The sequence below is a fragment of the Amblyomma maculatum genome, chromosome 8 (genome assembly GCF_055883805.1).
Source record: "Amblyomma maculatum isolate TAMU_Amacu chromosome 8, ASM5588380v1, whole genome shotgun sequence".
Taxonomy (NCBI): Eukaryota; Metazoa; Arthropoda; class Arachnida; order Ixodida; family Ixodidae; genus Amblyomma; species Amblyomma maculatum.
Genome location: NC_139351.1, coordinates 68,764,670 through 68,776,368, shown reverse-complemented (window position 1 = coordinate 68,776,368; position 11,699 = coordinate 68,764,670). Strand labels below are relative to the sequence as shown.

At 47.1% G+C, this 11,699-nt stretch overlaps 1 protein-coding gene across 1 annotated transcript in view; it reads right to left on the bottom strand.

Moving 5' to 3' along the window:
- Window positions 1–5,643: 5,643 nt before the first annotated feature.
- LOC146181414 (uncharacterized) overlaps window positions 5,644–11,699 on the bottom strand; it is a 38,964-nt gene continuing 32,908 nt past the window's right edge. Inside the window, exons 12-15 of the mRNA XM_084575785.1 lie at window positions 10,690–10,783; window positions 9,990–10,172; window positions 7,247–7,369; window positions 5,644–6,569 (exon numbers count right to left, since the gene is read on the bottom strand). Coding sequence (XP_084431911.1) covers window positions 6,450–6,569; window positions 7,247–7,369; window positions 9,990–10,172; window positions 10,690–10,783 — 520 coding nt within the window. The 3' untranslated portion in view covers window positions 5,644–6,449. The remainder of the gene's footprint in view (window positions 6,570–7,246; window positions 7,370–9,989; window positions 10,173–10,689; window positions 10,784–11,699) is intronic.

The window sequence follows — 11,699 nt, the reverse complement described above, 5'->3', positions numbered from 1 at the left end:
TAAACTAAAAGCACCCGCCATATCTAAGGACCCACCTCCGAAACCACTCCCATTGCCGGAAGTCACAGAAATGGAAACTACTGTGACCGCCTCAGTCGAAACCCCAGTAAGCGTAGTTAGCAAGGAAGAAACTCCTCGCAAAAAACGAGCAGTAGCAGCTGACGTAAGAAATACCTCAGTGGAGGATAGAGTCCCAAAACTCGAACAAAAAGTGGAGGAGCACAGCCAGAAACTCGATAGTCTAACCCAAAGAGTTGATAATTTAACACAAAGACTCGAACAACACATACAGGACGTAAATCACAAGTTCGGAGTAATTGACACTGTTTTACAGGAAATTTTACACCGGCTGCCCCCTTCAGCTCAAGGGGCGCCAATCGATCTATCCCAGCAAAATGGCCAATCCTAAAACCGTAACAATTTGGCGGTGGAACTGCAGGTCTATGCACAACAAAAAAAAGGAATCTGTAGTTACACGTTCAATCGCAATCCGAAAAACCTGACGTTATAGCGATTCAAGAACCCAGAATGTCTCGACTAACTGCCAGGGTACCGGGCGGTTCTGCCATGTCACATCAAAGAACAGCCTTTAACCACTACGTTGGTACATAGAAATCTTACCGTGGTTAACCACGAGACTGAAAACGTAGAGCTCGATTGTATATTAATTGAAATTCTGCCTAGCAGAAGAAACTCCTCTTCTCTGTTCGTACTAAACGCATACAGCCTCCCCAGGGCACCGGCTGGACCAGCGAAAGCCGCTATACTCAAAACCCTCCATGGATGGATGGAAAAACTTTATTTTCGTCAGAGAGCATGTATGGATGGTTCCGTGTTAGCCCTGGTCTGGACGACCGGGTCTGAGCTGGCCAACACGGCCTCCCACTGCTCGAGGGAAGGATCACGCATAATATCCGCCGGTGGCGGTGCTATGCTACAGCTCCATAATATGTGGTCATAGGTTGCCAATTCCTGACACCATTTGCACTCCGGCTGAATGTCCGGGTAGATTTTGCTCACCACGTATGGGTTGAAGAAACATCTAGTCTGCAATCGTCGCCAGACGCATTCCTGCGCCTTCACCAATTGCTTGTCCGGGGGTGGGTAAATCCTCCGCTCAAGTTTGAAATGATTAGTAATGTCATGAAAGGATACCAGCCCATCTCTCGTTGACCTTCCCGGAACGTCCGGCTCACCTACTCGGCTGACGAAACCTCGAGCATTCATGTGAGCCGTCTCGTTCCCAGGATTCCCAGAGTGTGCTGGTACCCAGACAATTTCCGCCTCCGTAGTCCCTCGCCCCGTGGCCCGATTCAGCAATCGCGCCGCTGTGACAGATATTCTGCCCCTCGCCAAGTTTCGGATGGCTGTTTTGGAATCGCTGAAGATCAAGTCAGCATTACTACTAGTAATAGCTAGTGCTATCGCTGCTTCCTCTGCAGTTTCTGGGGAGCGGGTTTTGACTGATCCGGAGGCGATCAAGCGTCCCCGCCCGTCCACCACCGCAATTGCAAATGCGTCCTTGTCCCTATACTCGGCGACATCTACATAGACTGCCCCGTTGTACTTCCCGTACTTAACATGTAAAGCTTTGGCTCTTGCCTTCCTGCGGTCCTCGTGATGTATTGGATGCATGTTCTTGGGCAAAGGTTTTATGTACAAGCCCTTGTGCATTTCCCGCCTAATCTGAATTTTAGTGTCACCAGCTGGAGCATCAACTCCAATGCCGATCCTTTCCAATATGTCCCTTCCTGCTTTTGTTTTTGAAAGCCTACCGAGCTGCATCACCAAGTGCGCCTCCCGTAGTTCTTCTAGGGTGTTGTGCACCCCTAATCCCAGCAGCCTTTCGGTAGACGCATTGTGAGGCAACCCAAGGGCCGCTTTATATGCCTGCCTAATCATAGCCTCCACCTTGCCTTTTTCCGTCGCGTCCAACTTCAAATAAGGCGTCGCATACACTATTCTACTGAGCACAAACGCCTGCACCAGCTTACACAAGTCCTTTTCCTTAACACCTCTCTTACGATTAGCGATTCTCCTGATTAACCTCACGGTAGCATTGACCGTATTTTTAAGCCTTTTCAAGGACTCGCTATTTTTCCTGTTAGTCTGCAGATACATACCCAGGATCCTGATCGTTTGAACCTCAGCGACCGGTACGCCCCCCACTTTGACCTCTAAAGGCGGTGGCGGCACATAGTGCCTCGCATGTATCCCTCTTGGCTTGTCCCTCAGCACAAAAAGCTCGGACTTGGGCTGAGAGCACGAGAGTCCTGCTTCCCCTGCTAGCTCCTCAACAATATCCACCGCGTGCTGTAGAGTTTCTTGCAAATGTGCGTCACTGCCTCTTGTTACCCAAAGAGTAATGTCATCCGCATAAAATGTATGTTTAAGGCCCGATATCCCTTGCAGCCTGGGTGGTATCTTGATCAATGCGAGATTAAATAGGAACGGCGATAATACCGACCCTTGCGGTGTCCCTCTGCCCCCCAATGGGAAGGGATCCGATTTCATTTCTCCGACTATAATCTCCGCAGTCCTACCCTCCAGAAACGATCTGATGTACCGGAAGGTTCTACCCCCCGGTCTTATGTCCGATAGGTTCCTCAATATTGCCTCATGGGTAACATTGTCAAATCGCAGGCCAAAACCCAACCCTAATTGTGGGCGACTTCAACGCTCAACACGTGCAATGGGGACACGCAACCATATCCAGGAAAGGAACGGCCCTAATGGATTTTATCCAGCAAAGAGGGCTCACCCAATACACGGACCCCATGCAACCTACTAGGATAGGCAACAGCGTGACCAGGGACACGTGCCCGGACCTAACGATGGGCAAAAATCTCCCAGACTTAAGCTGGAGCAACACCAGACAAAATCTGGGAAGTGACCATTATATCATAATGTCTAAAATCACCATTGCCAATCTCAAACCCCAACCCAGAAAAAACAAAATCACCGACTGGGACAAACTTAGGACTATCCGCGACCCAAATAACGAACCAATCATAGGCTTAGAACACTGGACACAGACCCTCCTATCGGATGTGGAAAAGGCCACTAAGGAACTAGTACATGTCTTAGGAGTAAATACGGTTGACAGCCGACTTACGCACATGTGGGAGGCAAGGCAGAGCCTAGAAAAAAGATGGCTTAAGCAAAAATATAACAAAAAGCTAAGAAACAGGATAGTCACACTCACGAAAGAAATTCAACACCACACCGCAGAATTAGCGAGACAGCAGTGGAACCATATCTGTGAAAATGTGAATGGCAATCTAGGCACGAGGGAGACGTGGAATCTTCTGCGGCATCTCCTTGATCCGGAATCCAACAAAGCTACCACTCAAAAGGAAATCACCAAAATTTTAAACATAGACCCAGGCACGGATCAAGATATTATAGACACGCTACAGCAGAAATACTTCTGCACAACCCGTGAGACGAAGTCCCTGCCCGATTATAAAGGAGAGCCAAACTTCATCCTGGATGCTGACATAACAATGGCGGAAATAAGAGCAGCCCTCTTTAAGGTACGTACAACATCCGCCCCAGGAGAGGACGGCATTAACAATAAGACACTCAGAAATCTAGACGACGCTTCTATCACAGCCCTCGCGGACTTTGCGAACGAGTGTTGGAGGGAGGGAAAACTCCCAGCGTCTTGGAAACATGCCATCGTTAAATTCATCCCAAAACCTGGCAAAAAGCTCGCGCTCGAAAACCTCAGACCTATTTCGCTTTCTTCTTGTATAGGAAAACTGATAGAGCACGTCATACTAGACAGACTCCAGTCCACACGCAAAAAGAGAATTTATATCCAAAAACTATGGTCGGTTTTAGACCACATTTATCAACACAAGATACGATGCTAAGACTAGCAAATGAAGTCCTATCTCATGAGCAAGAAAGGAGTACCAGGGCAATCCTAGCCCTAGATTTAACCAAAGCCTTTGATAATGTTAAACACAAAGCAACCCTAGAATCCATTTCACTGCTGAATGTAGGCGCAAGAACGTTTAACTATATCAAGGACTTCCACTCCGATAGGACGGCTAAAATTGAAATTGGCACTATCAAATCCGACACCTTCACTTTAGGAGATAGAGGAACTCCGCAAGGATCGGTCCTCTCCCCCTTTTTATTCAATATAACCCTAATCAAAATGGCACACGAACTCGCAAGAATCCCAGACCTAGAGCACTCTTTGTACGCGGACGATATCACCCTTTGGACCACCAGGGGAGTATTGGCACGATACAAGATACGCTACAACAAGCGGTAGACGTAGTCCTAGAGGAGGCGCAAGCCGCGGGACTCACGTGTTCCCCCTAGAAATCTGAATTACTCATTCTACACCCAAAGCGTCAAAGAAAGAATAAAGCGCCTGCGATCAAAATCTAGGCGGAAGGTGCAGCCATCCAAGAAGTGGAAACACTAAGAATCTTGGGAGTGCTCGCACAGTCAAACCAAAAAAACGACACACTAATTAAGAAACTCAAAAACACCGTCAACCAAATTTCCCTCCTCCTCAGACGAATCGCGAATATGCGTGGAGGAGTTAAAGAAGCTGAGACCAGGAAACTAGTAGAAGCCTTCGTTCTTAGCAGAGTTATCTACTCTACACCATACGTCACCCTCACAGTTAGAGAAAGAGACGACCTGGATTCACTAATTAGGCAGTCCTATAAAATTGCTCTTAACCTCCCTCGCCATACTCCAAATGAAACACTACTAAAGTTAGGAATTCATAACACCTTAGCGGAAATGACGGAAGCACACCTCACCGCACAATACGAACGATTACCAAGCACTAAAACGGGACGTTTCATCCTAAAAAAAGCAGGAATACAATATGAAGGGACCCGGGTCCACACTTTGCCGATTCCAAGACATGTGCGCGAGTCCGTCCTCTGCCTAAAAACATGCATCCAGAATACGATACGGACAGAAGGGCTAGGGCACAAAAATTACACGAAAGATTTTCAGTACAGAAAGACACGGCGCACGTGGACGTGGCAGAACATGCGGACAGAGATGCCTTTTCCCTGCCAGTTGTCGATCATCGAGGTTCTCCCCTCGCATCGGCGACAATCAATAAAACAAAATTTCCGGAGGAGGCCGAAGAGGCTGCCATAGCTTTAGCCATTACCTCCACCACTGCCAAATACATCCTTAGCGACTCTAAAACCGCAATTCGAAATTTTTGCAAAAGGAAGGGCCCACTCCGCAGCCATCAAAATCTTACAAAAAATCTCCCATACCCGCCTTATCACATTGGTCTGGGTCCCTGCCCATTCGGACCATCCTGGGAACGAGGCAGCGCACCAATTTGCCCGAGGATTCGTAGTTAACCGGGAGGTGCGCTGCCCTGAGCTCAGGTCGGCCAGGGAGCGGATGACAACCTACAAAGAAATTACTGCCCACTTCAAGAAAGAAAGACAAATTTTCCCAGAACCACATCGATCTCTAAGTAAAACACAAGTCACCTGGCGGCAGCTTCAAACAGACACTTTCTTTAATCCGTACATGTACTCCAAATGGTTCCCAGAGCAGTTCAGCCCTGTCCTCTCTGTGGACATCAAAAGGCAGACACACCACACATCCTATACTCATGTAATCAAGACAAGTCATCACAGAGTCTGCAGCTCTCTACCCAATCTCAGTGGGAGGCCGCGCTGCTCAGCTCCGACCAGGAGGTTCAACTCCGAGTCACGGAGCGGGCCGAAGAGGTCGCCGAACGACATCGTCGGTCGGCCACCTGGCGTCCGGCCTAGAAGAGGAGCCCACCGCGGGGACGGCAACGTCAACCTACCCCGCGCCTACGACCTCTTCTTTAAATAAAGTTTACCTCCTCCTCCTCCTCCTCCTCCAGTGACTCTACACTCAGTGAAGGAGGTGAAAGCCATGTCATAGTTCCTTGATTGCGTTCCTTGGGCACGCCGCACAATATCGCTGTTTGTGTGGTAAGTTTGTGTTTTAGTGAATAGGGGTCGATAGGGTCTACAATTCGGATTATAGACCATCTCTCAACTAGCGTAAAATCAAGATGTTTATTTTGGCATCGGGGGTCCAGCAGTGTCCCAAAGAAAGATTACATCGAATTAGATATGAGTATTTTTGTATCACGACTCTAAACACTAACATACAGCTAGTCTTCCGAGATAACGCTCCTTGTGTCTGTGAGCCGTTAAACTACAACTAAAAAGTTCAGAAATATCGAAAATGTATGCAGTAAAGAATTCATATTTCGCGACATATGTGCGTTTTGTTGAAAACGAAAACAGCAAAAAAAAAGCACCAGCAAGCATCATATGCAGAATTGGTGCCGGTGAATAAAAAAAGACTACACCACATATGGGGTGTGGTCCCCCTCCCCGTTCGCGACACTGGCGAAGCTGTTTTCCTCCTGCAGCTGCGGCAGCGACCGCCAGCACCGAGGGTCTTCAGGTGAGAAGGTCCCTGAGTCGTCGGAGAAGGACGTGCTTCTCGCCGCAGTAGCCGTCGCGGTCGTCCCCTTCGACGTCGAAGACCGCCAGCCCGCGTATTTTCCCCTTTAGGCCCAGCTGCGAGCATTGAACACGCCAAAGACTCAAGGAACGAAAATAAAAACACTTGATCATATGAGGGTATCCCCAACATAGGTGCGTGCTAATAACAGGAATATGGTAGAAATACCTTGTTAACAACAAGGCACACCTTACAACTTAGTCTGAGGCAGATCTATAGCCACATCATCTAGCAAGGTTGAAAGGGGTTGGCCTTTGGGTGCATGCCGCACAGACCTTGCTGAACGTTCAGCGCCCGGGCATACCGCCGGTAGACGGAATACCTTTACGGAAAAGTATTTCGGTTTGATTTGGTTTGGTTTGTGGGGTTTGACGTCCCAAAGCGACTCAGGCTGTGAGAGACGCCATAATGGAGGACTCCGGAAATTTCGGCCACCTGGGGTTCTTTAACGTGCACTGACATCGCACAGCACACGGGCGCCTTGCTTTTCGCCTCCATCGAAAAGCGGCCGCCGAGGCCGGAATTCGATCCCGCGTCCTTGGGAGCAGTAGTAAGCTCAGATGTTGGCCCCCAGTTTGTAGCGCCTTGTATGTTTCGGGGTACAGCTGTTTGATATGCATATTGCCTCTTAATAAAATATTCTATACAGTGGAATGTGGCCTCTCGCATACAACACCAGGCCACGCACGCATGGTTGTAATCATGATAGGACACATGTTCTGTTGGCACTCACGATCCAGTCTCCGGAGAAGGGTGCGAACGAGGAGACCAATTGGACGCCCTTGGTGGCCTCGGTGCAGTCCGTGTCCAGGTTGGCGCGCGCACTCCATCCTTCCGACATCAGCAGCCGGCACACCTGGAAAGAGGCGGCCATTGCGCTCCATGCCATAGAAATACAGACCCGACACGCGGAAAACAAAGCAAAATTCCTGCATGTGTCGGTGCGGAGAATAGAGGTTGACATAAAACGCTGCATGAGACTCCAATAAGGTAGTCCATTGTGCACCAAGTAAAATAGAATCGCCTGCTTTAAACCTGTCCAGTAGCCTATACCATGGTCACTTGTTGTCTCTACTGCTCAAAAATGGCTTACAGGGGCTCTAAATTGGACTGCGACAGCGCAACCAGTGCGTATTTCTTCGTATCGAGCCGCTCGTTTCCTCTGCAGAGCAGTACTTTTAGATGTCAAGTTACTGGTCCAGCGTCTTAGAAATAATCATTAACTTACGACCCACTATCAGTCGCATGGAGTATGCGTTATTCAGACTGATTCGTGATGACTTAAGGCGACCTTTTCTTGAGAATGCTGATATGAAACTATGCGTGATACTTCATTCCCCACCACAAACCACTCTCACCAAACAGTAGTAGCAATTATGCAAACGCTCTATTTTAACCAACAGTCTATTGCCGGAGAGAAGTGTGAAATTGTTGACGCACCCCTGTCTACATTTACGTCAAAAAGTGAGGGCGAGCTAGGAATATTTTGAGAATTTATTTTTAAATTGAATGGAAAGGTCAGGCCAGAATTGAAGAAGTGCCATTCTTGACACAATACATTGAGGCTCCTCGAGTAGCAAGGAAACGTCGTTTTAAGTTGATACCCTGCTCATTATGACTGCGATTTACTACGTTAGACTTTTTATTTCAGCTGAAAGGCAGTTTAGTCGCCGTAACATTTTACTCCGAAATAATAAGGGTGTCACTCCCCGTATAAAATATTACTGACATTTAGCTCATGCTTCAAACATGAGTTACGGCAGAGCTATCTTCATGGCTACGCTTAGGATCGGCTTGGAAATAAAGACATGGCTTTCGCACATAGGGGTTCACTCTATGATTTCAGCTTTATTTATGCCATAGGGGGCACATTTAAGCACTAAAGTGCGATAAGACGAAAGCCTAAATCACGCGGTGGTCCGAAGCCCTCCACTACGGCACCTCTTTCTTTCTGTTTTCACTCCCACCTTCGCAATACAACGTAAGCCACCAGCCAATATACAAAGCCCAGCTTTAACCGAGTCGTATGAGCATGCCTGCATTGCCTAGGGAGAACGTGAATGTAAGTGTTTTGGCAGGCTGATTGTGATATCACCCTCCAATATGAAAGGAGAGACCTTAGTAGGCAGCTCCTGATAAAAGTAATGTCAGGAAGCCGTACGTCCAGTTAGTGCTCGGTCATGTCCTACCAGCTACCACCTCCCACGACTTCTTAAATTATTCTTCTTTCTTCGCTTTTCGGACAGGCACGGACAGGCACGGCAAAATGGCGAGACTGTGGCCAGTGTAGCTCTCGCAACAAAAACGCACTGACACGACAATTCGTAATGTGTTTATGAAAGCAAAATGCGTAAATCATGCCGTTGGCACTGCCATCGGCAGCGCTGCAGGTGGAAAAAGTGTCTTTTAAAATCTAGCACTGGCATCTCATTCTTGTTAACAGTTCTATATGCACAGTGCACTCAACTGTACGTTTAATAAAATCTACGCATACCGGTTAAAATCACACTAATTTTTCACTGCACGTCTCTTATGCTGGACAGCCGTCGAAAACTGGAGATAAGGACTGCCTTTACCGAATGTGTCCCACACGTCAGCGTTATTCACTACATAAAATATTAAGCTTTCAATTTTCCCTATCTTGATTTTTAACACGATCCATAAGTAATTTGTTAAGTGACAACTTGAATGTCGTGTGTCACATAAAACTCACGGTCATCGGCATAGTTGAACATGAGCGAATTGCCTTCATTGGTCGAAAGAGCCCTGAAGTCACATCCCTTTGCCTCGCGACAGAATTTCAAACATCTCACAAAGGTCGCAATAAAGTGCCGTCAAGAAGGGCAACAAATGTAATTAAACACAAATTGCAAAGCAATTTGAACGTCCCCCTCTGCCGTTCTCGAGTGATATATAATTGCAAAATTTTCACTGTGCTTGAGGATAATTTATAGAATTTAGGCCGGATAGGAACCAATGGATGACCCTTGGGTTGCTAACATCACACACCATCAGCTGAGTTGAGGAATGCATGCTGGTAGGAGTTTGGAAACAGCAGAATCTATCCGCATGTCACATCGTCTTATGCGTAAAGTGGTGTCTTTAGACAGCATGCCAGGGATATTGTGTGTAATTAGACATGTAACAATTACAGACGTATTTAAGGCAGTAAAAAAATACATGCTGCCGTTTCTAGCCACACACTGTGGAACCTCCATTTCGCTACCTAAAGAAATGGTAGGGGAGTAATATAAAATACGGCGCTTTGTGTTTTATTCAGCATCTTGAAATAAAATCGGCAAGCTTCTGCATTTAATTAATTTTTCTCTACCTTTACCATTTTACAGCGCTCCCCGAAGACACAGTATAGGTGTCCAGCGAAAACGCGACATTGCTAAAAAGAAAACAGTGCAAACCTGCAGGAAAATGTTCACGAGTTGCAAATGTTAAGGGCATTCCTTCACGCGTGCACTTGCCTGCGCGTAAGGCATGAAGCCCTGAAACTTTGCCGCCGCCAAAGTTGCGCTGGAATTGCGCAGGGGCTCCTGATCAAGCAGGAAGTGAGCGCCCATGAGGCTGACGCTGAAGAAGAGCCGCGACAGGCTCTGGCGTCGCCGGTGCGCCCCCAGCGCCGACCGGGTCCGGTTCAGAATGTGCTCCTGAGAAAACGAGGGGGGGGGAGGGGAGGGGGGAACAATGTGCCTCAGGGCGAGATGACAAGGCCCCTGGACTATGAAGTGAAATTACCACAGCCCAAGATTATTATTTTTCACTCCATTTCTACCAACATGCACCCACTAGTAGCGAAAGTAATTTCCAGCTTGCGTAGTTCATCGCGCATAGTGACAAACGTTATGTAGATAAGACAATCGCGCTGAAGCCGAAGTGAATGTGTCCGTATTTTTAGTATTAACTGCTAAAAGGAGCATGGTTATGTGAACGTGCAATTGGTTTTGATAGCAGCTACCCTCTGTAAATAGGGAATGAAGTCTTTCTAAATCACTTGAATTCGAATAATATCCAAAATCTAGTTACAACCTAATGATATAGGTAAACTAGAATTAACTCAATTAGCATGCTAATTTCGGAAACAGGGATGCTAAAAATAAGAACATGCTAAAACTCGTCTCTGCCATTCGTGGCAGTTCTTTCTGGAACCAAAGTGGGCCCACTCACGATGCCGAAGGGGACCCCCTTGTACGGTGCCGGGCAGCTGGCGTGCTTGAGGTCGCTTGTCAGATGAGTTCTCTGTATCGGGTACAGGCCACGCCTGCGGAGAATAGCGCAGTAATAAGGCAGGAAATACTAAGGATTCGGAAAATTGTGATCTCGTCCGCACTAAAATAATGTAGCCTGTCCGCACTCATAACCAGCTGTAAGGAATTACTTTTAGCTCACAAAGAATTTACCGACAAGGAAATTTATATGGCGGGAAAGACGATTTTACAACAAACATTAAGTCTCGTTTTGCAAAATCATGATGTTTTCAAGTGTCTGTATGCAAACCCACCGTCATCAGGTAATTATAATGTCTTATTTATGTTTCCCGCCTATGCGCATGAAACGGCACCACGTCCACTCTTGGTAGCCTTAAAAGGTTTTCCGTTTAAGGCTACCAAGCGTTGATGGGGCGGCTTCACCTGCTAGTAATAAAATATGATGTCATCCTGAAAGCGCAAGTGGTCCGTATGCATGGTAAAGTACTTACTAAGGCTTGGTTTGGTTTTCCAGACGTCCCAAAAGGATTAAAGCTATGAGGAGGCCGTAGAGGCGGGCTCCGGAAATTAATGCAACTTGGGGTTCATTAACATGTACTGACATCGCACACCACTCGGACACCTTTCTTTTCGCCTCCATTGAAAAGCGACCGCCGTGGCCGGGAATACGTACTTAACAAGACTTCAGCGGTAATATATCCGCCGCAAAGAAAAAGGAATATTGTAATGATTTAATGTGGTACCGTAACGAAACAGAAGAAAAAAAACTGTGAGTACATTTTTGGTTGTAATCTATAGCGGCATAAGAGAAGAGGGCTATATGCGCGGTAATTTAATCATGCATATAAGGGGCTTGGTGGCAATTATGACCCCGCCTACACTACGTTAAAGCCCAGTAATAAAGAAATTCTGGCGCACGATCACTCAACTTGATCTGCATTGAGTCTCTAGTCAAATGAAATTGTTCTC